General features: G+C 41.2%; 1 protein-coding gene across 1 annotated transcript; it reads left to right on the top strand.

Annotated features, from left to right (window-relative positions):
• The first annotated feature begins 821 nt into the window (after positions 1–821).
• Positions 822–26,515, top strand: GLP2R (glucagon like peptide 2 receptor). Its single transcript, XM_062506552.1, has 14 exons — positions 822–846; positions 1,691–1,794; positions 7,766–7,859; positions 10,183–10,287; positions 11,923–12,044; positions 13,665–13,771; positions 14,361–14,517; positions 15,023–15,182; positions 17,110–17,170; positions 18,260–18,329; positions 18,775–18,863; positions 19,628–19,766; positions 24,008–24,049; positions 26,198–26,515. The coding sequence occupies exons 1-14, from the start codon at positions 822–824 to the stop codon at positions 26,513–26,515; spliced, it is 1,593 nt and encodes a 530-aa protein (XP_062362536.1).

Raw genomic sequence — 26,515 nt, 5'->3', positions numbered from 1 at the left:
CAGGATTTCTTTTTCCTTCACCTAGGAAACATTTCCTGCCTTGACATGTTATAAATATATATATTGTTTTTTAATGCCTGTTTGGTGATGCAAGTAAGTTATGAAAAGAACCAAAAGGAGCTGGGGTGTTAGTAATCCATTGCTTCATTTTACAGCTGTAAAGTCAAAATGTGCTCTGGGGAGAATGGTTCCACAGGACAGACACTGAAGTCACATATGTATCTTCTAATGAAAATTATTTGGATCTTCAAGACAACTCTCTACCCAAAGATGCCAGAGCTGGAGAAGCAGATGGGTCTCAGGGTGGAACTCAAGGATAACAGAATAAATGCCTGCTTTAGGTGGTTGTGAAAAGTTCAGCTTTTGCAGAGCTGGCCAGCAGCAGAGTGCAAGACTGAGCAGGTCTGGTCTGCAAAGGCAGAGCAAATCTCACAACCCAAAAACCAGATGTAGCTAGAGCCAGGAGTGATTCTTTTCTACATCTTTGTCTCGTTTTCTTTGTCTCATCTTGGTGCGTTTTTATAAGGGGGTAGCACTTGTGGGAACAGGGGTGGGAGCAAGTGTGAGAGCAGAGGACAGGGAGGGAGGAAGGGAGGGAAATCCTTCTGTGGATTAAACACTTACCTGTGCTCCTATCCTGTGAGTAATCTGCATGTGGCTGTAATTAAATATATTTTGATGCCTGTGAGACCACGGATACCTTCTGGATGACAACTGCAGTCTGAGATGTTTCACAGAGACAGTTTTTTGCTCATGCCCTAGCAATGCTGGCAACTTCCAAATCAATTTTTCGTGCAAGAATGCTCTGTTTAATGGGAGAAATGGATTACACGAGTATATTTATGGGTTAGTTCTGTCTAAACTGTGGAAAAAGAAAAAAAGAAGGGAGGAGCAAATCGATTTGCTGGACCTCCCTTCAAGCAAAGTGTTACTAGCAGTGATTTTTGCTGGAATAAAGTTGTGTGAATTGAATATATGCAGTAACACCAAGCCACGACCCACCTGGCAGCTGAAGTTTTGGAGAGGACACAGAGCATCACAAGAATTGTAGTAAAACGTAGCTTTTCACACTTAAATTCTCCCTGATCCTGCACTGGCTGTGCACATTTGACAAAATGTGATAAAAAACGTGTAAAACCAATTTTACTGAGCTGCTTTCTGACAGCCAGCCAGAGATGTCTGCTTCCTTCTCTGTGTTCTAAGGTGTCCTCTATTGGTTTCATGAGGTGTGCAAAAATATATATATATATATATATATATATGTGTGTGTGTGTGTGTGTGTGTGTGTGTGTGTGTGTGGTTTTGTGGAGCTGGATTGCATTCTGGAAAAATCACTGGCAAAATTCCTGTGGAGCTTCAAGGAACAGGATCAGCCCTTTAATGTTTTAATAGTTTTCTGACTTCTTATTGGCTAATGGACAAGCTACAGTAAGCAGAGTTGCTGTGAAGTTTAGACTAAGCTCTCTCTTCCTCTAATCAGAAAAACCAAAACGTAGTTGGAGTCTAGCAAGGCCAAACACTTCAGGAGACTTCCTCACTTATTTGGAAAGAAGATTCATGGAACAGTGGCATTCATAAAAGAAGAAATTTTTACTTCTTTTTTTTCTTTTTTTTTTCTTTTTTAGTTTTTTCTTAATATAGTTGATCTATAGTGTGAAATAGCAACATATTGGGAACAAATTTATTTGAGTGGGCATGGTGACACTTTTTGCTCTCTATTCCAGCATGGGACTCTGGTCCAGGATACCTCCAACATCTGCCAGCTCTCTGATGATATTGTTTCTTGTGAAACAGGTAAGCTAATTCAATCATTAATAATGGTCAGTACAAAAGAGAATTCCCAGCACGTAGCATTTTAACTGTCACAAGCAGCATGTTTGCACCAGAAATCCTTCCAACGTAACAATTTATTTTTATTACTAATTCGTCATGAGAAACAACACTGCAAAGCTGTAGAGTTTTATATTAGAACTCTCTCTGACTAGGTCATTTATTACAATTTTATCCTATTAATTCTCATTCATACAGAGAATAAATTATGTTAACAACCATTTACACAATCACTTTTCATACCAGTATTGATCAGTATTGAAATACATTTGTTTTTCAGTTTTCCTACCAGATAAAAATACTATCATGAATCACATTTGTTTTCTAGTGTTTTTTTCTCTGTTCTAAGCCCAGCTTTGATTTGTTTCTGGCACCACATTTTAGCCTCTGACTTGTGAGCATTGAATTTCCAATAAGTGAAATCTGTAAAGCCATTCTGCACGTCACCTTCATACAGAAAGCAAATAAATCTGTGTGAGATTTCTGCCTTTATTTCTTGTAGAGATCCACTAAACCATTTTATTTTTATTTTTTTCCCCTAAATCTTTACAAAATTCTAAATGCTTACTTCTTACTTACCTTACAATTTGGAAGGGCTTTGGGTATTTAATGAGAAAATATCTCAGTGTAATACACTTAAAGGAAATTTTCACATAGGTTTTTACTGATTCTTATTTATTTATTTATTAATATCAATCATGATTTGAATATTTTTTAACACAATGATATTTGGCAGATTTCCATTTAAATGAATAAAATTCACACATAAATTTAGGGTATATATCTGTGAAGTGTATGGGCATCAGGACAACAAACTGAAAGTAAAAAGGTATTTCCACTTAATCTCCATTTTCTTGGGTTTCTAACAAAGTGGGTTTGCAGCTGTATGTGATGTAGAGCTATATCTGTGTTTCTAACATTTTTATAAAGAAAAAATTATGAGGAGACAAATCTTTTTTTTTTAAGAAAATATTCCTAATATTTTTGTATCATTCAAATCTAGAGCTTCTCTGCTTAAAACTTCTGTTTATAGAACTGAAGCAACTCTCAGATTTGTGAGACACCTCGGCCAAAGCATTAATTCCATCAATGCTAACAGAAAATCTCCCAAATACTTCTGTGAGATCAAAACTTTGCTAGACTAATCACAGTGAATTAATTTCCCATAGTGGTTCTTGCAACTTGTTTAAAGGAATAAGGACTGTATTTCTTCATATTTTATTTCATAAGAAAGAAACATTGCAAGGAATAACAGTCATAAATCACTATATTTGTATTTCCCAGCAAAAACTATATCTATAGATAGGAAATATATCCATCAGACTAAACCCAGATCGTGGCTGAAGGAATGAATAAATATTTTTCAGCTTTTATATTTAGTTTATGCCTAAATTGAAGGGGCTTTTTTCTGTCCATAAGAGCATAGTCTGAATAAACAGAAATATTTCATGTCACTGCTAGCTTAGTATAAAAATTAAAAGGGTGAAATTCTGACTGTACTGTGGTCAGTTATGAAAAACTTAAATTTAAACTGGTCTGCAACCAAATACAATCAATTTCCTAAATGAAAGCTTCAGGTAACATTTTTTCCTGCATCCAACAGATTTCTGAACGTGGTGTGTTCTTGGTGCAATCTCAATAAATGGCCAGACACTTCCAGGGAGTTTTGATTAAATTTCCTCAGGGGTGAACTTTGGCGCAAGCAGGGCCAGGCTGACGGGCTGAGCCAGCTCCTTTTTTACCAAAAAAAAAAAAAAATTCAGACAACCTGAAATGATGTCCAGTGTTGTGAAAAAGATCTTTTCGGACTTTCTGAGCTTCTGCCTTGGACACTGGAGTTGAATTTTCCCAAGTTCAGAAGTCCTGTTTAAAAGCAGCGGCTGCAGCACACGACGCATCGGAAGCTGCGTGTTTGCACTGGCTGAGATCATGGGAAACTTCCCTGGAAGTTTGTGTTTCCTCCATGGAACTTGCACTGTACCTAACCCAAAACTTAGATCACGGTGGAACTTTCCTGGGATTTGTAATCACAGCCTGTCCCAGCTGCAGAGAGGAATTTTTGGGTCTCAGAGCACAGCCACAGGGACCACACCCCATCCCTGGCAGTGCCCAAGGCCAGCCTGGACAGGGCTGGGAGCAGCCTGGGACAGTGGGAGGTGTCCCTGCCATGGCAGGGCGTTGGAACAAGATCTTTCCGGTCTTTAAGGTCCCTTCCAACCCAAACCATTGTGTCATTCTATTGTTCTGTGACTTGGCTTTCTCCGACGTGACAAACCAGAAGAAGCCTCCAGCAGTGATTTCTGTGCTCCTCATACTGCCCCAGCTGGAGACCACCCTGTTCCTGAGAGACCCTGTGCCCCTCTCTGGGCAGCCACATGTCAGGACACAGAGACAAGCCTGCCTCTGGTTTCTGTTGACTCCTTTTCACTTAGACACAGAACATGAAGGTGTCTCACCTCTTCCTTTCTCCTTCCCTCTAAAGCCTAGTGCCTTGCTCCCAGTCTCTCTGATTTGCCTTCCAGTGGCAGCTAAGAGGTATCCTGCAAAATCCTCAATCTTGTGACCCGGTCCCGAGGGGAATGGCATGAACCTGGGCCAGGGCTGGATATCAGGAAAGGTTTGTCACCCAGAGGGTGTTTGAGCACTGCCCAGGCTCCCCAGGGAATGGGCACAGCCCTGAGGCTGCCAGAGCTCCAGGAGAGTTTGGACAAAGCTCCCAGGGACAGGGTGGAGTTGTTGGGGTGTCTGTGCAGGGCTGCACTGGGTGATCCTTGTGTACTCATTCCAACCTGGGACATTCCGTGATTCTCACAGGACAGTAAATAACACTCTAAAAATGCAGCTCATGCAGAACAGCCTGAACAGGATGTCCCAACCACAGAAAAGACTGAAACCTCCCTGGGCCACCTGCTCCAAACCCTTTCTCTCCAAGAAGGGAATGAAAGCTGGTTTTCCTCATTCCCAGGCACTGCCAGCATTCTTCAACCTTTCTCTATAATTATGTCTTTTCCCCAGGGTGGGGGTTCCTGTACCCTGAATAGTCATGTACAAACAGCAAGATTGCTTTTTTTCAGCCTATTTTTGTTGGTTGGTAGTCCCTCTGTAAGTATCTGATGATCAATTCACAAGTTGCTGCCATTCAAGCCATCATGGTTTCCTGTTGAATATCTGTTTATTACTTCTTTGAAAACATCAGCCAAAGGGGATTTCTTATTCCTTTAGATCAACCATTAAGGACCTTTGGGGCAGCCACAGCTACTCCGTGAAATGTTTCATTTTGATTAGTAATTTAATTTTTTTAAATATGTCCTTCTAACTATACTTAAAATTAATTTTTCAAGTCAGCTGTTAACTTTTTTTATGTCAACTGAAGCTCTGATTCTGTGTAGACTTGATTTTTTTTTTATCAAAAAGTTTTATGATGGAATATAAATTTATGTCACATGTATTCACATCAAGTGACCAGGTGTTGGCTATGTGACTGTGCCTGCAGATTTGAGGAGATGGATAATTCCATCAGGAAGTGATGTGGAACTGTCATTTAGCTCCTCCCCCTTGCTGAGTGAACTTCTCCATGACTGTGTATCAACCTCATCTCCAGGAATGGAACCAAAGCAGCTGCCTGGTCGCCATTGCAAAGTTTCCTTTGCATTTCCTTGGCTGTTCTGATGCCTTAAGTGTCAGCTTTCATATTTCCAGACTCTGTACTGCATCAGTGTATAACTCTGAGCTTCATATAAAGAGTTCCAAGTTCTCACAGCTCAGGCACACAAAACAATCCTTTTCCAGCCCCACAGCCAAGGACAGCTCTGCAGCTTCAGCCCCAAAAAGTGCAAACAGCAGCGACTTGAGGAGAGCAATGTGGGAGGATGGGACTGCAGAACCTGGAGCTGGGCTTGGACAATGAAGCCCAAGATGGGAATGGAGCAGAACTGATCCAAGTGGGAGAACTCGTGACTCGGAGTCCACCTTGGGTCCACCTTGGGTCCACCTTGGGTCCATCTTGGGTCCATCTTGGCTGGAGCCACGGCCGGGCTCTTGCACTGCCCAAGGTGAATCCTTTGAATAAATCCCTGCTTTATTCCTTTGGCACTGCCCAGCCTGTGTTCCAGGTAGCCTCACCAGGCACCAGTTTAACTCATTTGTTTATCAGAAGCTGGAGTGTTCTTCCTCCAGCCCTGTCTACAACTGCGTCATCTCCAAGTCTCTGCCTCTCCAAGTGAGGTTCACTGACCCACGGGTGTCTGAACAATCTCCCCTGGCTCCCAGAGTTTTGAGGCCCACACGAGGGAAATGTCAAGATGCTTTTTTATTTTGGAAACATGCATTCCTTTCTCATGGCTGCTGTAAATATTCTCTCCTTATCTTGCAAGCCCATCCACGGAGGAATGATTATAGTCTTTCTTCTCCCTCAAGCTTAAAGTGGGGTGTCTGCAAATTAGCTGAGAGACTAAAAGCAGAGTATTGAGCAGGCAACATTTTACACAGTAAAAACATGCATGAAATAGTGATCCTGCATAAGAGCTAGCTCATCAGAACACTGTTCTTGTTTTGAAAGTAAATAAATATAATTTTCTTCATTAAAATAAAAATGAACCATAGGTTTAAAGGCACAAAGGTGAAGTTCCTAGCCATACATTGTTCTGGTTATGTATCTCAGCCCTTGGCACATCACCATATTCAGTCAGCATCAGGACACCATGTGTGTGTTAAAGGCAGTTTCAAAGAAAGGGTATAGTCCAGACAAAAAGAAATTGACTTTTCCTGAAGAACTGAAAGGTATCTTTTAGTAAAAAGATTGTCTAGAAAACTCCAATTTTGTTTGCCCTCCAAAATAAGAATCAGTCACATTTTCAACCATTAATGAATTTTTCATTTTTGATGACTTCTAGTAACAGTAATCTTTGGCTGCTCTGGCCTCTCAAAGCCCTGGTTTCAGGAGAGCAGGGGTTTTATTGCACAGAGAGGGCCTAGGATGGTGTTCTATTCTATGGATAAATAATGACCAAGTCATCATGCTAACACTGAGCTGTAAGCAGCATCTCCCATTATCCTTTCTGGACTGCTTTGCTCCTAATAAGGCATTCCTTCACCCAAATCACCAAGTGTTTTTGCATTTAATTCTTCTGGTTTTTAGCCATTGCTTTCCTAAACAGCAATTATCAGCCAGGCCCCTCTTAAGGACCTCTGTAGTCAGAGAGTTGTATGACAAGGATGTGTCTGTCATTTTATTATGTGGGATATCTAGAGAGTTAAGACTCTTCCCACCTATGGACACAAGAAGAAGGCAAAAAAGTGCCCTATTGAGGCAAAAAGGGCAACACAGTGTGAATGGGCAAGTAAAATTTACAGAAGTGTTTCTTAAAAAAAAAAAAAAAGTGGGGGGGGAAAGAGGAATGGAAAGGTGCATGGCACAGTTGCAGTTGCTGGTAAAATAAGTGGGGTGTGAAATGCTGGACAGGAGTACAGAGGAAAGGTGTTAGTAGCACTAAATAGACTAAATAAACCCTAAATAGCACTGCTTATTTATTACTGTTTTATTCAATTGTTTTTTGCTGGACTACTCAACCAGGAGTGCTTGATTATATTTAAAAAGATTCTAAAACCAAAAAGCCCTTTAGGCCTTTTTTAACCTACCATTCCTCCTCTCCTCTCCTCTCCTCTCCTCTCCTCTCCTCTCCTCTCCTCTCCTCTCCTCTCCTCTCCTCTCCTCTCCTCTCCTCTCCTCTCCTCTCCTCTCCTCTCCTCTCCTCTCCTCTCCTCTCCTCTCCTCTCCTCTCCTCTCCTCTCCTCTCCTCTCCTCTCCTCTCCTCTCCTCTCCTCTCCTCTCCTCTCCTCTCCTCTCACCAGAATTTCTCATAATGGAAAGAAACTTGTTATTAAGGACTAAAAGATTCTAACTGATTTTTCTTGTGTACTGTATTTTCACTCCCAGGCCAAAGGTTCTCTTCTGGAAAAAACCACTACTGGATGGAACAAATATAAACAGGAATGCTTGAAAATGCTGCAGGAATCATCTGTACACAGTGGTAAGGAAATAAGCAATGAAGGAATTTAATTAGTAACACTGACAAATATGGAAATACTGTCTTGCTATATGTCTGTTCCTAAGTTCTAAATGTAGAACTATTCACCTGACACAAATATTAGCCTGAAGTTCCTTGTTTATTCTCCTGTCTCTGTTTTTTGGATGCTTAGATGAAGAGCAGCACACCTACAGTGTCTCCTCCTGAATTCATGCCTCCCTCCTTTGACTGGGTACTCAAAGTCTTCTGCTGTTTGCCAAAAGGGGACTTCATAATCCATCATTATTTCACTCCTACATGTACAAACTCAGCTCAGCTAGGAGTCTGACTTCAGGAAAGGATGGCACGGGTCTGGTTTGAGTAGCTGGAGATGTCCAAGGTGTGGCCAGCAGAGAGATAGCCAAGGAAAGGTGGAAAGGGAATCTGTGCTCTCTGGTTTGGACTCACTGGCTATAGGCAGGCATTGAAAGCACCCTCACCAAATTTGTTGGTGATTCCAAACTGGGAGGGGTCAGAAGTCAGAGCCATTTGTGCAAAATAAGGAAAGGGAAAACCTGAGAAAAGAAGATTGCATAAGTGACTGTGTGACTGCAGTCAGGGAGGAAAGAAGACAGTGATGAGGACTGCAGAGGGGACAAAAGATTTTATGGAAAGCAGGGAAAGCAAAGTATACATCATCTCAGCCAGTACCTGCAGGATGGCTTACAACTAATGCTGACAGGACAGAAAGGAACAGCAGAGGGCAGCTACAAGTGAATAACCTGTGGTGAACACCTGGTGTACAGAAAACATTAGCATGATGCAAAAGAAGATTGTGTTTTGTCAGGAAAGCAAAGAATGGTGGCTTTGATGGCAATTAGAACTAAGCCAGGTGACCCAGCAAGATATTAGAGGGCAGTAGTTTGTAGTGGGTAATCAAGAAAACTGCAGGGCCCCAGAATTTCACCTTTCATGAAACTGGAAAATAAATGTATTTTTCTCCTGGCAGCCTCCCCAGTCCACGCTTGAACAAACAGAAATTGGGGAAAAGAACAATAAAAATACAGCTGTAAATGTTAACAGCTACACAGATAATAACAGAGATGCTTAGCCTCAAAGGTATAGCAGAATATGTAAGAATGCACATCCTGTGCTCTGTATTTTAGCAGCAGAACCCCAAAAATATGCTGGTGAGATAGCACAGAGCTGTCTTTCTTGCTCCCTCTGTTCTTCTTCCCACACAAGTTTCTCAAAATATTGCTAATCACTATGGAAAATGATTTGGGATATTTTCTTCTGGTTTAGGATGAGCAAAAGCATTAAAGTTAAGAGAGAAGAACTTTGGTGTTGTTAAAAAAAAAAAGACAGAAACTAACCAAGACACTAGGGCAGACATGAATGCATTTTATTTTATGTTTCTCTCACCTGTCTGCACCATTTCAATTCTGCATTATCAAATGTTTTATGTTAACTTTATGTCCTTTGAGTGATGAGATAACTGTGAAGATTTAAACTGAGTTACTCTGAGATATTACTAGAGATATAACCTCTGGTAGTATCTCTGGGAATAAGAGATATTACCCAAAGACTAAAGGGACTCACTGTTGGGAACTGAGAGGTGAGAGCTGGTGTCACAGGGAAAGGTGGGAAAGGTGGAATATCTTCCATTTCCCAGTCTGCTGCATGTACCAAACCAGGGAGGGATAACATGCCTGGGATCTCGCTGTTACTTTGGACCACAGGGGCCTCAGGATCACACAGTGATGAAATCACAGAACACCCTGAGCTGGAAGGGCCCACAGGATCAGCCAGTGCAGCCCCTGGCCCTGCCCAGACACCCCAAAATCTCCCCCTGTCCATCCCTGGAGCAGTGTCCAAGCTCTCCTGGAGCTCTGGCAGCCTCGGGGCTGTGCCATTCCCTGGGAGCCTGGGCAGTGCCCAGCACCCTCTGGGGATGAACCTTTCCTGACACCCAACCCAAACCTCCCCTGGCACAGCTGCATCCCTCCCATGGGTTCTGTCACTGGCACAGAGCAGAGACCAGAGCTGTCCCTGTGCTGTCCCTCAAAAGGAATCTGCAGACCCTGGTGAGGTCTGACCCCATTTCCTTAGGATTTTAAGCAATAAACTTATAGTGGAGAGTGCAAAGCCTTCAGGTGATGCATGGTCTCAGGGAAGAAGGGCAGCTCCTGTTTCTGCATTGCACAGTGAATATACAACTTTTATCTACAATATCTTGTCACTCTGGAGTAGCTTGCAGGTTACCTGGAGCAGTACAAAATTGTTTCCATAACTGTCCATTGTCCGGACAACTTTTGGTAAAACTTTTATTTTCTTCTCTCCCCAGGAGTTCATTGCAATGGGACATTTGATCAGTTTGTTTGCTGGCCTTACTCACCCCCAGGAAATGTCTCTGTTCCTTGTCCTTCATATTTGCCATGGCTGGAAAATGGTAATGTGAAAGTGATAACTTGTTTTGGAGTTTGTGCCGGGAGTTCAGCTAAAGCACAGGTGGTGCTTGTCCTTGTTTCCCCAGTGCTCCTGTGAAGTGGACTGGGGAGAAAGATTCTCACCTCTTTCTACCACTGCTGAACTGGGGCACAAAATCATTTTGGATGTTTCTCCTTTTTCTCCATCTGTGCTTGTCACAGCTCTGTACTGTCTGCTGAACATTTGCAGGGTCATGTAACCAACTGCCAGGGCTTTATCCACAGGAATAGATTCAGGATTCAGCTTCTGACCTTCAACTTCTGCGGTCCCCACTGACCCCAGACACAATTCCAGAAAACTGGAAGAGCCAAACTCAGGGGTGTTCCCAGCAGCTGCAGTGGTGTGGTGAACAAGCCAGCCGTGCAAGCAGCCTTTTCCTGCAGGGAATGCAGCAGGGAGGCTTCAGGAATGGGGGAAAAATCACCTTCAGGAGAAAAAGTGTTGAGGACCAAAGAAGATTCCCATGAAGGAATGAAAGGGCACGGCTAACAGCACAGAGCAGCATTTCTGAATCCTGCTAAACATCTTCCTAAGCTGCTTTTCTAATTCCACTTGTAGGGACCAATTCTGCCCCAGTCCTTTAATTTAGGGGAGACTACTACCAGCTGCTTATCCCAGTTTTCTCCAGCCCATGCCACACATGGTTTGTTATTTAATATAATTTATCTTTTTTTAATGCTAATAAGCATTAAGACACCAAGTTTCTATCTAATATCCCAAAGTTCTTCTGCCAACCATTTGGAACAAAACCAGCTCTTCATAATAAACAAAAGCATCTTTCCTCCATGGCATGGAGACTTTTTTAAATGTCTGAATTTCTACAAAAGCGAGATTTCTGATTACATTTCATGGATAGTTTAAGGTTTCTTTCCAGTGTCTGGCATTCATGCAGAGTTTCTGCTCCATCACAACAAACTGTGCTCCCAAAGCAATTCCCTCAGCTCTGAGCTGAGCAAAACAAGATATTCTGGTTGTTGTTACCACCCTTAAACTCTTTCAGCTCAAAAATGATTGAAAGAACTCAAGTCTGATCAGAAATAAATGGATGGCAGCTGTTGAGGACAGTATCAAACAAACATCAACCAGGGTCCCCACACCACTCCTCTGATGCTATGGGCAAATTCCTAATTAGTATAAATTGGGACAATGCAGTGAAAACCAAGAAAACTTCATCAGTTCACCCCACCTGCTGAAGGGGTCCCAGAAATGAAACACCAGCCTGCAACATCAGGTGTTACAGAGGAAGATCATTCCCTAACCAAATCCTGGCCAATGAATTACCTAGTCATGAGTTTAATGAGGAAAAATGAATAAAGTGAGATGCAGGCTTCTCTTTTGGAAATACTGTGTGGGTTTTCTTGTAAAACCAGGTACATTCTGGGAATTTATTTCTACTGGATTACATTCCTACTTTGTTGTATGTAAATATAAAAAGAATATATTGTCAAAGACAAAAAAAAAGTGGGTTTTATTTTTTTTTTTGAGAATGGGTGGTGTAGAGTCTATTGTGGAGGTGTAAGGCAGAAATCTTTCAAATGTGTATGAAAAATGAAACCTCTATTTTGACCTTTCAAACTAAAACTCTGTTTACTTTCAGGAAGTGTAGGACATGTATACAGAGTCTGCCTGGATGAAGGGATTTGGCAAACAAAGGAAAATTCCACAGACATTTGGCGGGATAGTTCAGAATGTTCTGAGAAAAATCATTTCCAAAAAAATGTAAGTATGTTTTATATTACAGTTGAAAACTTTAATCTTTTAATCCCTTCTTGAGCAACTGACAAAACATTTCCATTTAATACCTGCAAAGGATCTTCAGATTTCATTTAAATTACCAAATGGAAAGCTGTTATTATATTTATAAGAAGCAGAAGAGAAAATATTCAAGAAGGAGATTCCTGCTTTAGATGCCACAAGTTATTTTCTGTTCAGAGACCAGTGCTCACATGTGCTGATTTTCTCCCAATAAAATAAAAAAAACACTGCAACTTGTCAAGCAAATGAGCATCCCAGCATCTCCCCAAATCACATTAGTCTGTCAAAGTCTGCCAACTTCCCTTCTGAGCCTTTCAGCATTTGATGAGCTGTTAATTGGTTATTTGAAAGTTAGCTGGTCAGAGGCTGGAGGATTCTCCCTCACCTAATGCCATCCTTCCTGTATTTCTCATGTTGCATCAGGCCAGGGGCTGGACTTTGTCAGCCAAACTTCTTTTGCCATGGAGTTCATCTTAGCAGATGTCAGAATTAGGGCTCTTAGGTAAGCACTATTACCACTATTTTTTTACTTTTTAATGCTGACCCAGTGCTGTTTCTTACTTTATCAAGTAACACCACTTTACTGATTACTTATGAAATATTATTAATTTAGTATCTCTGTATGTTACTACGTTTTTATTAAGCTCTTCATATAGTAAGCACATGAATTTCCAAACATTCAGTTTATTTATGCAAATGTAATAAATATTCATAAGTTCTGAGTATTTTCCAAGGTTTGTTGACCATTCTGGATAGCATATTTGTTTCTGCAAGGCATGTTATTTCATCTTGTGTGACAGCAGCCAATTTCTCTGAAAGTTTTAATCAGCTTTCCTACCAACACTAAATGTAGGCTTGTACCTGTTTGTTTTATTTAATTGGCTTGAAGTTTGAATAGTTGAGAGGTAGACATAAGCAGCTAAAATAGAAAAAAAACTTAGGAAAAAGAAACATTAAATTAGGCAAATTGAAGGGAAATTTGTGCAGGGCCAGGAGCTGGACTTGAACAATCCTTGTGGATCCTTTCAACTCAGGATGTTCTGTGATAATCTGAGTGTGAGTAGTTCCCTTCCTCCTCTGAGGTCTTATTTGTCATTCAAAGACATTGAAGACAGCTCTAATTTAATAATTATCTTTTTTCCTTTGAACTCAAGGCGGAAGCCAGTGTGTTTCAGCAGCTCTAGGCAGAGCTGACTCTCCAAATTGTGCAGACACAGCTGGTCAGTAACTGAGTCTCAGGGCCACACACACTTGTGTGCAGGCTCAGGGAGTTGATGCTGCAGCTGTTACCCACCAGGATCCACTTGGTGCATGGAATCATGGCAAGGGTCAGCTGTCATTTGGACTAGGAATGGTGTTTGTGCAGGAGAAATCTGGGAACAGTCTGGAAGTGCCTTTGTATTTAAAAAGAAACTCTGGGTGCAAGTGTCTTTGTCATACACTGATTTCGAAGCAGCGCAGAGAGCAGGGTTCAGAATCCTGTCCTGGCTCCTTGAAACTCAAAGGAGGTGATCCCCAAAGTTTCTGAGCTGTTTCTGCTCTCTCCCCCTGCCCACATAACATATTTTTCCTCTTTGTTCCCAGGAAGAAGAACATAAACTACTCACCACATTACAGCTGTTATACACTATAGGATATTACTTTTCCCTCATCTCACTGGTATTAGCTCTGCTTATACTTTCTTTACTCAGGTTAGTACAAATTTACATGCATTTTAAACATACAGAGCCCTGTACGTATATTCTTCTTTTTATGAAATTGAAGTTATTATTTTGTTACCTTCCAGCCTTCCAGTACCTGAAGGGGCTACGAAAAATCTGGGGATGAGCTTTGGACAAGGGCATGGAATGATAGGACAAAGGGGAATGGTTTTAAACTGAAGAAGGTAGATTTAGATTAGATATTAGGTAGAAATTCTTTACTTTGAGGCCTTGGCACAGGTCATCCAGAGAAACTGCCCCATTCCTGGAAGATTTTAAGTCAAAGTTGGGTGGGCCTTGGAGCAACCTGATCTAGTGGAAGGTGTCCTTGCCCATGGCAGGAGAATAGCATGAGATGGGCCTTAAGATCCTTTCCAACCCAAACCATTCTGTTGATTCCATGTAAATAATTTATATTTTTCTAAGGAGCAACACAAATGCAATTTCTAAGCAGAAACCACTGATGGCAACAATATGAATACAACAGTTGTTTTGCTGGGTTGTTGTTGGTTTTTAAAATTGTGTTTCTGCAAATCAGATATATTCCAGGGGATTCATACACTATTTTTTTCTTCCACAGGAAACTTCACTGCACAAGAAACTACATCCATATGAATTTATTTGCATCCTTTATCTTGCGTGCTGCAGCAGTTCTTATAAAAGACTCTGTATACTACAATATTTACTCAAAAAGACCAAATGATGAAACTGGGTGGATATTATACCTCAGTCCAGAGGTAATGTGTTAGTTCATAGCTAATAGTAAATGTGTGGTTCTGGTATTTATAACAGTTACATTTTTGGAAGTTTGCTCTACAGCATCAAGTGCTGAGGTGTTTGTAAATCGAGCTTTGGATGATGAAATTTTGTTGATGAAAGTTGGGGTAATCAAGATGAAATCCTGATTTATTTTAAGAGATAAGAGATATATTTTAAATTAATAGAAAGAACATATTAATTGATTGTAATATTTAGAAACAGCCACTTAAGCAAAACAACTCACACCTTGTATCCGTCAGAAAGAAATCTGTGTTTATTTGGCACTTACTTCTCATTTATGATCACTGTGTATAAATTATTCTTGTATGTTGTTGTAGGAATAGAGCTTGCCCATGTCAACAAGGAAAATTATCTGCAAGATGTTAATGATGACTATTATTTTAACAGCTCATCAGTAAAAAATCTCACATGCAGATCATGACATCTGTATTTACAATGACTCCTGGTCTCTCATTCCTACAGATTGTAATCATTTGCAGGACTGCCCAGTTTTTCATGCATTACTTTGTTGGGGCAAATTACTTCTGGCTATTAGTAGAAGGAATTTATCTGCATACATTATTGATAACTGTGGTGCTCTCTGAAAGACGACTGCTACAGACATACATTGTGATAGGATGGGGTAAGTCCAGAACTGGGTCCAAGCACTGATTGTGTGGTGCTTTGCTGAGTCAGTGGAGGATATTTTATAAAGAAGGAAAAAAAAAAAAATCTGAGTTTTGTTTTATTTGTTAGTTTTGAAGCCAGCAATTGTAAATGGAGATATGTCAGCAGTGGTACGTTGGCTGCAGTTCAGCTTGAGCTGCAGATACAGGAAATCAGGGAATAGTTTAGTAAGAAAACAGATGTCTGGTGGGCAGTACAAGAAGAGATTTCCTTACTTTGGGCTGTATATTGTCATCACTGAATATTATGGTACTACCAGCAACTTCATTTTCTCCCTTTGTAATAGAGCACCCCTATAGCAAAAGTGCCAAATCATTAGCAATTTTCACTTAAATGCTCTCCTTCCCAGATCACTTGAAAGTTCTAAGGTGTGCTTTAAGTTAGGAGACAATCTAAAACACTGCATGAGTCAGGTCTCACATTTCAGGCAGTATCCATGAAATAAAGACAATTTAAAGGTAATTAATTCTGAGGGTGCTTCTCACCATCTATGCCTGGATTTCTCTGTTCCCTCTCACTTTCCTCTTTAAAGGGTCCTTGGCTCTGTGAGCACACAGGCTGCTGATGCACCAAGACCACCAAGGTTTTTTTAGTGTTGTTTCATTCTTTCATCATCTCTAAATCCCTCTGTTGCTTTGATCACCAGCTTGTTGGAAGGGGGAATCACTAGTTTCATTCCTTGTTCAAGCTGCAATGGACAAGTCTGTTAGGGAATTTGCTCCCTCCCTGAATAATAATAAATAATAATAATAATATTAATTTGCCTGTTGGTTCTCATCCACTGGTTGCACCACATTCACTAGTTTTCTAAAGGCTGTCCCCACAAATCAGCTTTATTTTTTTATTTATGTTTCTTACAATCCCTGCTAAGATGGGACATGTCTTACAGACATTTGTAGTTCCAGTGCTGCTGAGGCAGCAGGGCTGACCCAGGGCTCACAGTGACATTTCCTCAGCTGCTGCCCAGGAGCTGCATTTGATGACATCCCCTCCTCATCCCGGGTGTCACCTTTCCTCACGACACCACCTCCTGTCCCCCTGGGTCTGCAGCTCTGTTCCCAACTGCTCCATGCCCCAATTGTTCCTGCGGACCCTCTTTTTGCACCAACACACCTCCTGCCCAAGTGAGACCCCTTCCATCTCTTTCCCCCTTTTACCTACTCAGAAATGTGCTCTCTTGGACAGTATTTTGTTTCTGTGCCTTTCTCTGTGCATGACCCCAGTCAGTGTCCCAGGATCCTGAACAGTCCTGCTCTGGTCCCAGGGTCCCACACCTGCTCCAATTTCTGCCACATCCACCAGAAAATCCCCTGTGTGTTATGGGGCTGAGAATTCAGTGGAACACTGCTTATTGTAGCTGATGATTTGAGACTCGTGCTTTCACTCTCATGGTGCATTGGAACAGAGCAGTAACCCTTTACTTTAAGGTTTGTTTCTTTTCAGCCTGCAGTTTATGATCTCCAGGAAGGGTTGGGGGCAACAATAAAGGGATTGGGATTCTCTTGAAGGGGTTCAGGATAACAATCCTTTGTCAGCTGTTTTAATTAACCAGGCAGCATTCCACACCTTCACTGAAAACTCCTTTAAAGCTCAACAGTGCCTAAGGTAGTCTGTGAGGCTTCCTGTGCCAATTACTTTGAATTCTCAGAGTCAGAAAGTCAGAAGATTTCAGCAGATCAGCAGTGTGTTTATGTGTATTCTTCAGTCTGAAAATGCAAAATTCAACTACACCACGAGAAGTCATTTTGTATTTGAACTACAAGTGAGGAAAGCCAGGATGAAGTTGATAGTTGTACTGTTATAAATAGAAAACTGAAAAGCACAAATCTTTGCACCACACACTTCTACAGATTTGTCTGGAAGAGACTCTTCTTTTTTTTCAGTTGTTCCAATTCTCTTTGTGGGCCCTTGGGGAATAAGCAGATCCAAACTGGAGAACACTGGGTAGGTTAATTTTATTAAATAAAATGTTCTTTGGAATCCTGACTCTGTTTGCTTGGCTGAAAGCCCTTGGCAGTACTTGACACAAGAAATGACCAGCAAATTATCAGATTATACAGCACCTATTGATACTTGTTACATTTTCAAGGTTCCCTTTAGTACTTTTGCATTACAAAACTTCTAGGAATTCTCAGATTTACTTATGCATTTAGTGAGGAATAGAATGAACTTTCACTGTTCCTGAAATGTTCATCCATTTACATGAAACAAATTGTGTGCACCAGCATCTCTATGGAGAGCATCCTGTCAGTAAGGAGAGGAGACCAGTGCTTTCCTTGGAGACTCTTTATGAGTTTATGAATATGAGTTTAACTCCTATTCACTGCCACTTTTTACAGAAAAAAAAAGTCAATTTTAATGGAGGCTCATGACAAACATGAGTTTCTGGTCTTCAGTGATGCTGTTGGTGATATCACATAAACTTCATGGTTTATGTATGGAATCTTTTATTCTCCTCTTATTTTTTGTGGTTTCTAGAGAATTTTATTTGCAAACCCAACATGGATAATTAGTAACGTCGAAACCATAATTAAGGAGGCAGATGTCATATAAATTGTAAATGACAAGCCAAGATCCTACAGAACCTCAGGCTAATTAGCAAGAAACAGGACAAATCAGAAGGCTAAAGCAGGAGAAAAGAGACACCTTCAAGGAAACAGTATGCATATTTTTTAGCAGATCAAGGAGCAGAGTCACAATTCCCTGTTTAATCATTTCCCATCTCCAGTTTCAGATAATTTAAGTAGGATTAATTCCATTATGAGGGTTTGGTGTCATGCTTTGTGGATTCCAAGACTGAATTTTCCAGATAGTTCTGAAGTTTTTGGTCTAGGGAAACCTTTATCAACATTCATGTGTAAAGATCTTCAGAGGTGTTGGTGAAACTCCTCCTAGTTTTATTCCATTTCTTTTGGGGGCCATCTGAAAAAGTTGAACTTCACCAAGTTCCTTTTGAAATACATATACAAGCTATATGAGCATTCTAATTTTTTTTTCCCTATGAAAATAATTGTACTTTAAATTATTCACCAGGTGCTGGGGAACAAATGAACACATGGGGATCTGGTGGATCATCCGAGGACCAATGTTGTTTTCCATTGCAGTAAGAATTACATAACATGTATTTATTTTCCCTCCTTGGTCTTTGTGATTAGTGCCATTTTGTCCTTCAAAATTTTGGAACAAATAAAATACAGTTTCCTGACACAGAAATATGAAGGGAGACATACAGTGACAGAAGGGATAAAGTTTTGTTCAAAAGATGAGGAAACAGGGTTCTCTGTTAAAAAATTGAAATGTAATTTTGTACTGGGAGAGCATGTATCAAATTATGTATCAGGCTGAATAAGGCAATGCTAAGGTATTCAACTTTGCATATTTAGTATGTGACAATAACCTGCTTGTATTCCAACCTCATCCCAGCTGCATTCCAGTTCTGTGGTGGCAGTTTTTGCAAGTATTTGATAACAATTATATATTTATTTGGTAGTTAAGTGATTAGTGTCATAACATTTGCTGGAATTAAATAATTTGTATTTTCCTTCGAGGTTAACTTTGTCATCTTCTTAAAAATTCTCAGAATGCTGATTTCCAAACTAAAAGCTCAGCAAATGAGCTTTCATGACTACAAATACAGGTATGTAACAAAAGACACAGAATTCCTAGCCCCTTCTTAAAAAATTTGTCACATCAAAAACTTGTCAGCTTCCCCTAAAAATGTACCTACCACCACCAGGTGTAATAGATATTCAGAATATGGGAAATAGATATGTTCTGAATAGCCATTCTGAATATTCTGAGTGTTCTGAATAGATACTCAGAATAGGAAAACAGGCTCCACAGAGCCTCTCCTTCTGAGAGGCAAAGGCAGGTCAGCGCCTGTGTGCTGAGTTTTGGGGGCATTTTCACAAAGGCTGTTCAGTGCAGTGAGATCCCTGCTCTCCTCTCCTCTCCTCTCCTCTCCTCTCCTCTCCTCTCCTCTCCTCTCCTCTCCTCTCCTCTCCTCTCCTCTCCTCTCCTCTCCTCTCCTCTCCTCTCCTCTCCTCTCCTCTCCTCTCCTCTCCTCTCCTCTCCTCTCCTCTCCTCTCCTCTCCTCACACAATTTTCCCTTTGTCACCAAAATTTGGGAAGACAAAGAAAAACCCTCTGGCCCTATGTTTGTAGCCTGATAGAGAATCAGGCATTACTTTATTCTGGCCAGGATGTGCTGTGGAAAACATTTCAGTTACACATGCCTTGTAACCTAAACCCACAGATTTATGCATACATTAATTTCAATATCACAAAACTGCTACTCTATTCCAAATATCGAGGGCATGTTTTTTTGGAATAATTTCTTTGAGGTTTTTTTGGCACCAAGGATGTTTACAAAATACAATAATCAAATATTTTCTTTTTTAGATTGGCAAGATCTACGCTTGTGCTGATTCCATTGTTGGGGATCCATGAATTTGTATTTACCTTCATCACTGATGAACAGGTGGAAGGACTTTCAAGACATATAAGACTTTTCATTCAGCTGACAATGAGCTCATTTCATGTAAGTACTGTTTTGCAAGTGCTGCTTTTAGGGTTCATAGATCCATGTGCATTTGCTGCTCGCCACACTTACAGTGAATTCTGATTTAATATTATATCCCAGCCTGCAATGTCTCTAAATACACTGTTGCAGTAGTAAGATAAAGCACTCACAAACTGCATACTCAAATATGATAGTCCCAAACACCAAAAAAGGAGTCTGACATTTTGAGGAAAAAAAAATAAAAAAAGTGACCTCTAGAAATAGGTAACAATTTATCACAGATCCCTGAAAACAGGATTAAAGAGGTCCATTTATAATACCCCCAGCCAAAATCATAACCATGAGAATGTCTGCCTCATCCAAGGTTTGGGCTCCATTTTCTTAAAGGATGTTTGTTCACCTTACCTGCAAAGTGACACTGCTAGGTGTACACTCACAAAAGTGCTGTGCATGTGCACCAAGTTTGAATTAGTTTTAGGAGAAAATTTATCAGAGCCCTCATGTGGATGGAACAGAAAAATGGATCAACATCTGCAGGTGGAAAAGAAGTTTCTCACCCGTGCAGCCAGGAGTGTTTTACAGATGTTCAGTCCCCCTGCCTCAGTTTGGGGTGAGTAAAAAACGTGGGGTGAGGAGGGAGTGTGGCTGTGGCAACTCTGCCCTCAGATCTCAGCTGCAAGTCTGGGGGGAAAGGAGCCACAGTCCAGTGAAACAGCGAGCTCTGAGCACACACAGCTGCTGGGTCCTCGTGGTACAGCCAGAAATGAGCCCAGGCTCACACTTTGCTTTAATGCTACAGCCCTTTTTATACAGTTTTCAGCCATTGTGTTTAATTCTAATTGGTTAGTGACTTTCTTGCCCCTCAGTTCGTTGTTTAGAAGGTGCTCGTGTGCCTGTGTTCTAAGGTTCTCTCTTTACACAGATGTTTGTATTTTTTCTTCAAGGATTCTCACAGGTAGAATCCTCTTATTCACAGGTACAAACTGGCTTTTCACAAGAACACATTGTTGTGCTAAATAATTCTTACAAGATTCCGTTCTCATGGGAACTTATCAGGCTAGCTTAGGCAGAACAGCAAGGTCTGAACTATGTTTCACAAGGCCTTTCTTACTGTAAGCTTTGACCTGTATTTACCAGATGCCAGAGTGAGTTGCTGCTGGAGCTCAGTGCTGGTTCTCAGATGGCCACTCATGGCACAGGATAACAGTGCATCCCTGTAAATATTTGCTCTCCAGTTTGCCAAGCCAGAGAACTGGACATGGCACAAAACATTGCTGTCTGCCTCTGACTTGAGTTCTGCACCCTGCTAAGTCACCAATTATTTCAGGCAGTACTAATGCACCTGCTCAGCAAAGTTATCCTTTAGCCACCTCTGCCTGCCTTGATCTTCCTGGGGCACCGAGACAGAAATTTCCAGATCTTCATTTGCTTGCAAAACCAATAATCTCTCGGGCTCCAAGTGGCTGCCCCTTTGTAATTCACTGCTCTGATACTGCTGCCCTCTTCTGCAGCCTGAGGGATGAAGCCAAAGAGCACTGCTGCACTTTTCCCACAATTTATGATGATCCTGGCTTTTAACCTTTGCATATATGCACCAGTGCTTTGACACTGTTATTGAGGATATACTTAAAAATTTCCACCACAGCTCGGGGGGAAAAATGTCCCGAGTGTCAGCAGAGAATTCCTGGAGAGCCACAACCCCAAGGAGCCTGCTGACATGATGTTCACAAAATCACAGAATTATTTGGGTTGGAAGGGACCTTAATGTTGGACTATAAGTTTCTTGGTTAGACATATCCTTACTTAGAGAGGTTGCAGTGCCTAGATGTTATTTTAAAAGTGCAGAATCATTTTAAGTGAAGATTTTATTTACTGGCTTGTAGAAAGAAATCTGATATATAAACCAGCTTACTCATCCTTGCTAAAGAACACAAACTTCATTCCTTTTAGAGCAACATGCATGTGCTTGGAAGCATGCCATGCTTTAGAAGCAAAAGTCCATTAAAAAATACCCAGAGATCTTAGCCAATGTTTATTGCACATTTTCTGTTTTAGCTGCAGCATTATTTATGAAGGGATTAGCCAAAAAGCACATAAACTGTACCCAATTACATTTGTTTAGTCTGTAAATCTTCTCAGTAGTTTTAAAAGGCAGTTAAACTGTTTCGTTAAAGAAAAACAATTATCCCTGGGATCTCAGCTGAAGGTTTAACTCAAACATTTTCAAAGAGCACAAAATGAAATTCTAAATAGGAGTTCTGTTGTAGGTATGATGCTGCTTTGCTTTAGGAAATGGAGGAATCTAAACATCTTGGCTCCCTTGTGCATGGAAATTGTTACCCTCAGGAAAAACCACTGGTTTCATCAGTTATTTGATGCATAATTTATCACATTGAAGTTGTTATTAGAACTGAAGGACAACTGTGAGGCTTATGTATGCATCTGTCCTTTCCTATTGGTGCTTCTGCTAATGAACATTTCTTCTGAATTTCTGATTCTGTTTTCACTCACACTGAGATAATGCTTAAAACGTGTGTTTGAGAAGTCACAACACATTGGAAAAGCTTCTAGGTGTGAAAACCAATTTAATGGAAGAAAAATGAGTGAGCATTAAAGAAACCAGGATATAAAGTGAGCATCAAATATAAATAATCAGCGAAGTCTTCCACCTTCTAGTGTGATTTTAGTGCTTGTCACTGCATGCTCTGATCCTGCAGCTGTGAGAGAGGTCTTTTAAACTGAAGCCAGCCCAGGGAGGTCACACAGGCAGCTCCTGATCTGGTCTCTGCTTTTCCCACACTGCCTACCACCAGGCTCAGGACTGCAGTTAAAATCCTGTTTCTGCTTGTGGTGCCTGTGAAGCCAAATTTAGAGTTCACACCCATAACAAAAAAAAAAAAAACCCAAACCACCCAGCAGAGTCATGAACTTTCTATCCCCCCACAAAAGAGAACTGCCTCCAGGAGCAGGAGAACTTCTGCATAAAAAGTTGCTTCTTAAGCGAGTAAATTTGTATTTAGTATAATATATTTTAATATTAAAAATATTAGATGAGACTATATATTTATGTGACGTAATTATTATGTTACAATTTGTGCTTAATATTACCTATTATTAACTCTAATTAAATATTTCTACCATAACCCAGGTGAAGCATGAAAAATGATAGAAATAAAAGGCCTTGGAGAAAGCAATTCTGGTTTGCTGTTTCTCCTGTCCCCGTTTCCACTGGTGTGGCAGATAAACTGCACATATGCTTGAGGAATTAATTACTCTAAATAAATTAGGACTGCTAGAAAATTAACAGCAGGCTCAGGATTCTAAGAGTTAATTCTCGGTAAAATGAAAAATGTTGACGCTTCTGTGTGTGTGAATTTCTTGTTTAACTTTTATCTGAGCAAAGCAGAAACATTTCTGGAAAAATATAAGTGTGGGAACAATTGAATGCTGTTAACTGAACTGCACCTTTGTAGCTGTGATATAAATATTGCCTTGGGACTCAGAGTATTTATTCTCTTAATCAGAACTTGTGTCACAGATGCCTTTAGACACACCAAAAAAGGGCATTTCCTGAAGCAGTGGGAATATATCTGCATGTCTGTGGGGATGAGATGCAGCCTGTAAGCTGCTTTAGCCTGAGATCAAATGCAGACAGAGAGAGGCCAATAGAAATAATAATTTTGGGGTTGGTTTAAAACAAGTTGTATCTGTAGGATTTTTTAAGGTGTTTATCTAAATCAGTTTCAAAGGAAAAACAGCAATTCCAAATGGCCATAGCACTCAATATAGCTGAACTTTGAACTAACACTAATCACTTAATAAATAATTTGTAAAAAGAACCCAAATGAGATCTCAGTAGAATCATTCACAAACTTGAACAGGCGTATAGATAATATGAGGAAAACAAGCTGTGGTTTTTTTTATTTTATTTTACCATGTTTGGAAATAGCAGCAGTCATAGTATAACAGCAATAGTTTGGAATAAACCCCAAAACATTATGTGGTAGCAAAATGAAGATAAAACTGTTTCTTTTAATCTGTTCTTCAGCATCTGCACAAAATGTGCCTTGCACTTGCCAAGGAACTGCACAAAAACAAGTGACTGGGTTCTTCATTAATAAATAAATGTAGGCAACTAGTTTCCTTTTTGAGCATTAAGGAGCACTGTTTATGGTTTTAACACCAATGTCACCTTTACATTATACTTTCAGGTTTTTCCTGCACACTGACTTTTCCCTCTCACTCCCTTTCTCTTACAGGGTTTTTTGGTAGCAGTTCTCTACTGCTTTGCTAATGGAGAGGTAAGACACAACGCTGTGAGAGAAATTTTTAGTTCATTAATAAAGTATATTAATGACACCAAGAAGGATGAACATACTGACCAGCTCTGCTTACTGAGAGCATGTATGCAGTCTTTTGAGCTGGTAAAATTGTTTTGAGTGAAGAGAACAGCAAGAACTACCGCAGGTTTGGATTCAAATGCAAAATATTTCCACTGAAGGCTGAGTGGTGAGCACTGTGGAGGTATGGATAGCCTGGGGTGCCTGAAATGCCATTAGAGGCTTATGGTCACCCACCTGAAACCCACTCCTTTAACCAGCTGAAACCCCAAGACTTTTGGTCAGTTAGGCTGAACCCTCTTTGAGTTTACTCCTGCGCTCCATGTGAAGTGATCACATTTGGAGATCTTCATTATCTTAGACAGCAACATGTTGAAAAAATAATTTCATAAAATCACAGAATGGGTTTGGTTGGAGGGGGCCTTAAAGCCCATCCCACCCCTGCCATGGCAGGGACACCTTCCACTGTCCCAGGGCTGCTCCAGCCCCAGTGTCCAACCTGACCTGGGACACTTCCAGGGATCCAGGGGCAGCCACAGCTGCTCTGGGCACCCTGTGCCAGGGCCTGCCCACCCTCACAGGGAAGAATATCCTCCTAACATCTAATCTAAATCTGTCTTCTTGTAGTTTAAAACCATGCCCCCCTGCAAAAATGTCTCTCCAGCTTTTTTTTATATGTCCCCTTTAGACAGTGGAAGGGGCAATGAGATTTCCCCAGTGTCTTCTCTTCTCCAGGCTGAACAAGCCCAGCCCTGTCAGCCTGACTTGCTACCTTGGAAAATGATGCTATCTCAGTTCATTTTAAGTTGAATCTCTCTGTCTGTTCTCCCTTACATTTGGCCCAGGTGCAGACTGCCACTACTTGGAATAAACAGACCCTAAAATCTCAGCACAGACAAGTGGCAGGGGACACACTACACAGACACAGCTACAGGGATCTGGACACTTCCCCTAAACACACCAGTGAAACAAACAGATGGGGTTTATACACAGGGTAGGCCAGATGTTTCTAAGATCTGTCAAGGAAATATGCAGCAATTTCAGAACTACTTATGTAAGAAAGAGTGATGCCTTGGAGTGCCCACCTAGAACAGGGGCTAGGCAGAATTAGAGAATAAAGTGGTGATTTATTAAAGGCCTTCAACAAATACACCCTGAGCAGTCAAAACCTCCCAGAGGCTGCACCCAAGATGGACAATGGTCACGAGATTTTTCAGACAATTTTAAGTTTGGTCCATTTACATCCTCCAATTACAATGCTCCAATTACAGCTTCAGGTAATGAAGTAATTTACTCCAGGTTTCCCCCCCACCCTAATTCACTGTTGCTTACATCTCTCAGGGCCTGAGACACACAGATGACCTTGAGTTTCAGGCATAGAGAGAAATTGTTTTGTGTGACCAAAATGTGAAGACAGTAGCTAGCACTGTAAGATAGAGTTTAGAGTAATACACCAAAGAATTATAGGATTACAAACACATGAAAAATGTAAAAGCTAAAATCCTAAGGCATTAAGAGAGCTGACACTGGCAGAGGGCACAGGACTGCCAGCAGCTCTCATCAGCTGTTAGGAGTTCTCTTTTGGCTTTCTAGCACCTGGTCCAGCTGAACTCTCAGACCCAAGTGCTGCTGGTTGGAGCCGGGGGAAGCCCCAGCTCCTCTGCAGTGCTGGCTCCCGGGGCACAGGCAGGGGACACTCAGTGCTGAGGATTTCCATCAGGCTGCCAGATAAATGTCTGAACAAAACAAAACAGCTACACCAGCACAGCACTTGGGTAAAGCTGCGTGGTCCTTGTTTCCACAGCCCTTGGGCTTTCCTCTTCCTCCTTCTCCTCCTCACTGCAGCAGACTGTGAACAGTCTGAGCTCTCACACATGTCAGATTTGCCAAGGAAAACCTTTCCCAAGTCAGGGTGAAGAGGTTGGACTCTTCAGATTGATTTAACAAGCAAATCTGTTCCTACCTAACAAGCCCCAGGTGCAAGGTAACCCCAAAGGGGCAGGAAGCACAGTACCTCGCAGTTCCTCTCATTTTACAACCATGATTTGTGGCAATGACCTACAGGGTGGTCTCATGCCATTACCAATGACCATTTTCTCCTCCCCTCAGGTGAAAGCAGAGCTGCAGAAGCAATGGTCCCGTTTCCTTCTGGCAGATCCCTTTGGCTGCAAGCTCTGCTTTCTCGGGGAAAACATAAAATACATCAGGAAATGTTCACAGAAAAGGAAAAAACAGCACCTCAGCAGCAAGCACCACTTCTGCCTGGAGGTGAGCAAGCCCTGGGACGTGCAGCTGCAGCAGGAGCTGGGGAGGAAGAGCACAAAGGGCAGCCCAGGCGTCCCCCAGATGAGCATGTCCGACAGCAGCGAGGGAGAGGTCACCACCGGAGAGACCACCGAGGAAGTCTTTGAGGAAAGTGAAATTTAG

The sequence above is a fragment of the Cinclus cinclus genome, chromosome 20, assembly GCF_963662255.1.
Source record: "Cinclus cinclus chromosome 20, bCinCin1.1, whole genome shotgun sequence".
Classification (NCBI taxonomy): domain Eukaryota; kingdom Metazoa; phylum Chordata; class Aves; order Passeriformes; family Cinclidae; genus Cinclus; species Cinclus cinclus.
Note: the sequence above shows the minus strand (reverse complement) of the source record. Positions and strands in the feature narration are given on the sequence as shown.

Excerpts from the sequence above, each read along its gene's own strand:
- GLP2R (XM_062506552.1), top strand. The coding sequence starts at position 822 with ATGGATTACACGAGTATATTTATGG. Across the intron at positions 13,772-14,360 it reads CTTATACTTTCTTTACTCAG|GAAACTTCACTGCACAAGAA; the intron begins GTTAGTACAAAT and ends TTTCTTCCACAG. Across the intron at positions 15,183-17,109 it reads ATACATTGTGATAGGATGGG|TTGTTCCAATTCTCTTTGTG; the intron begins GTAAGTCCAGAA and ends CTTTTTTTTCAG.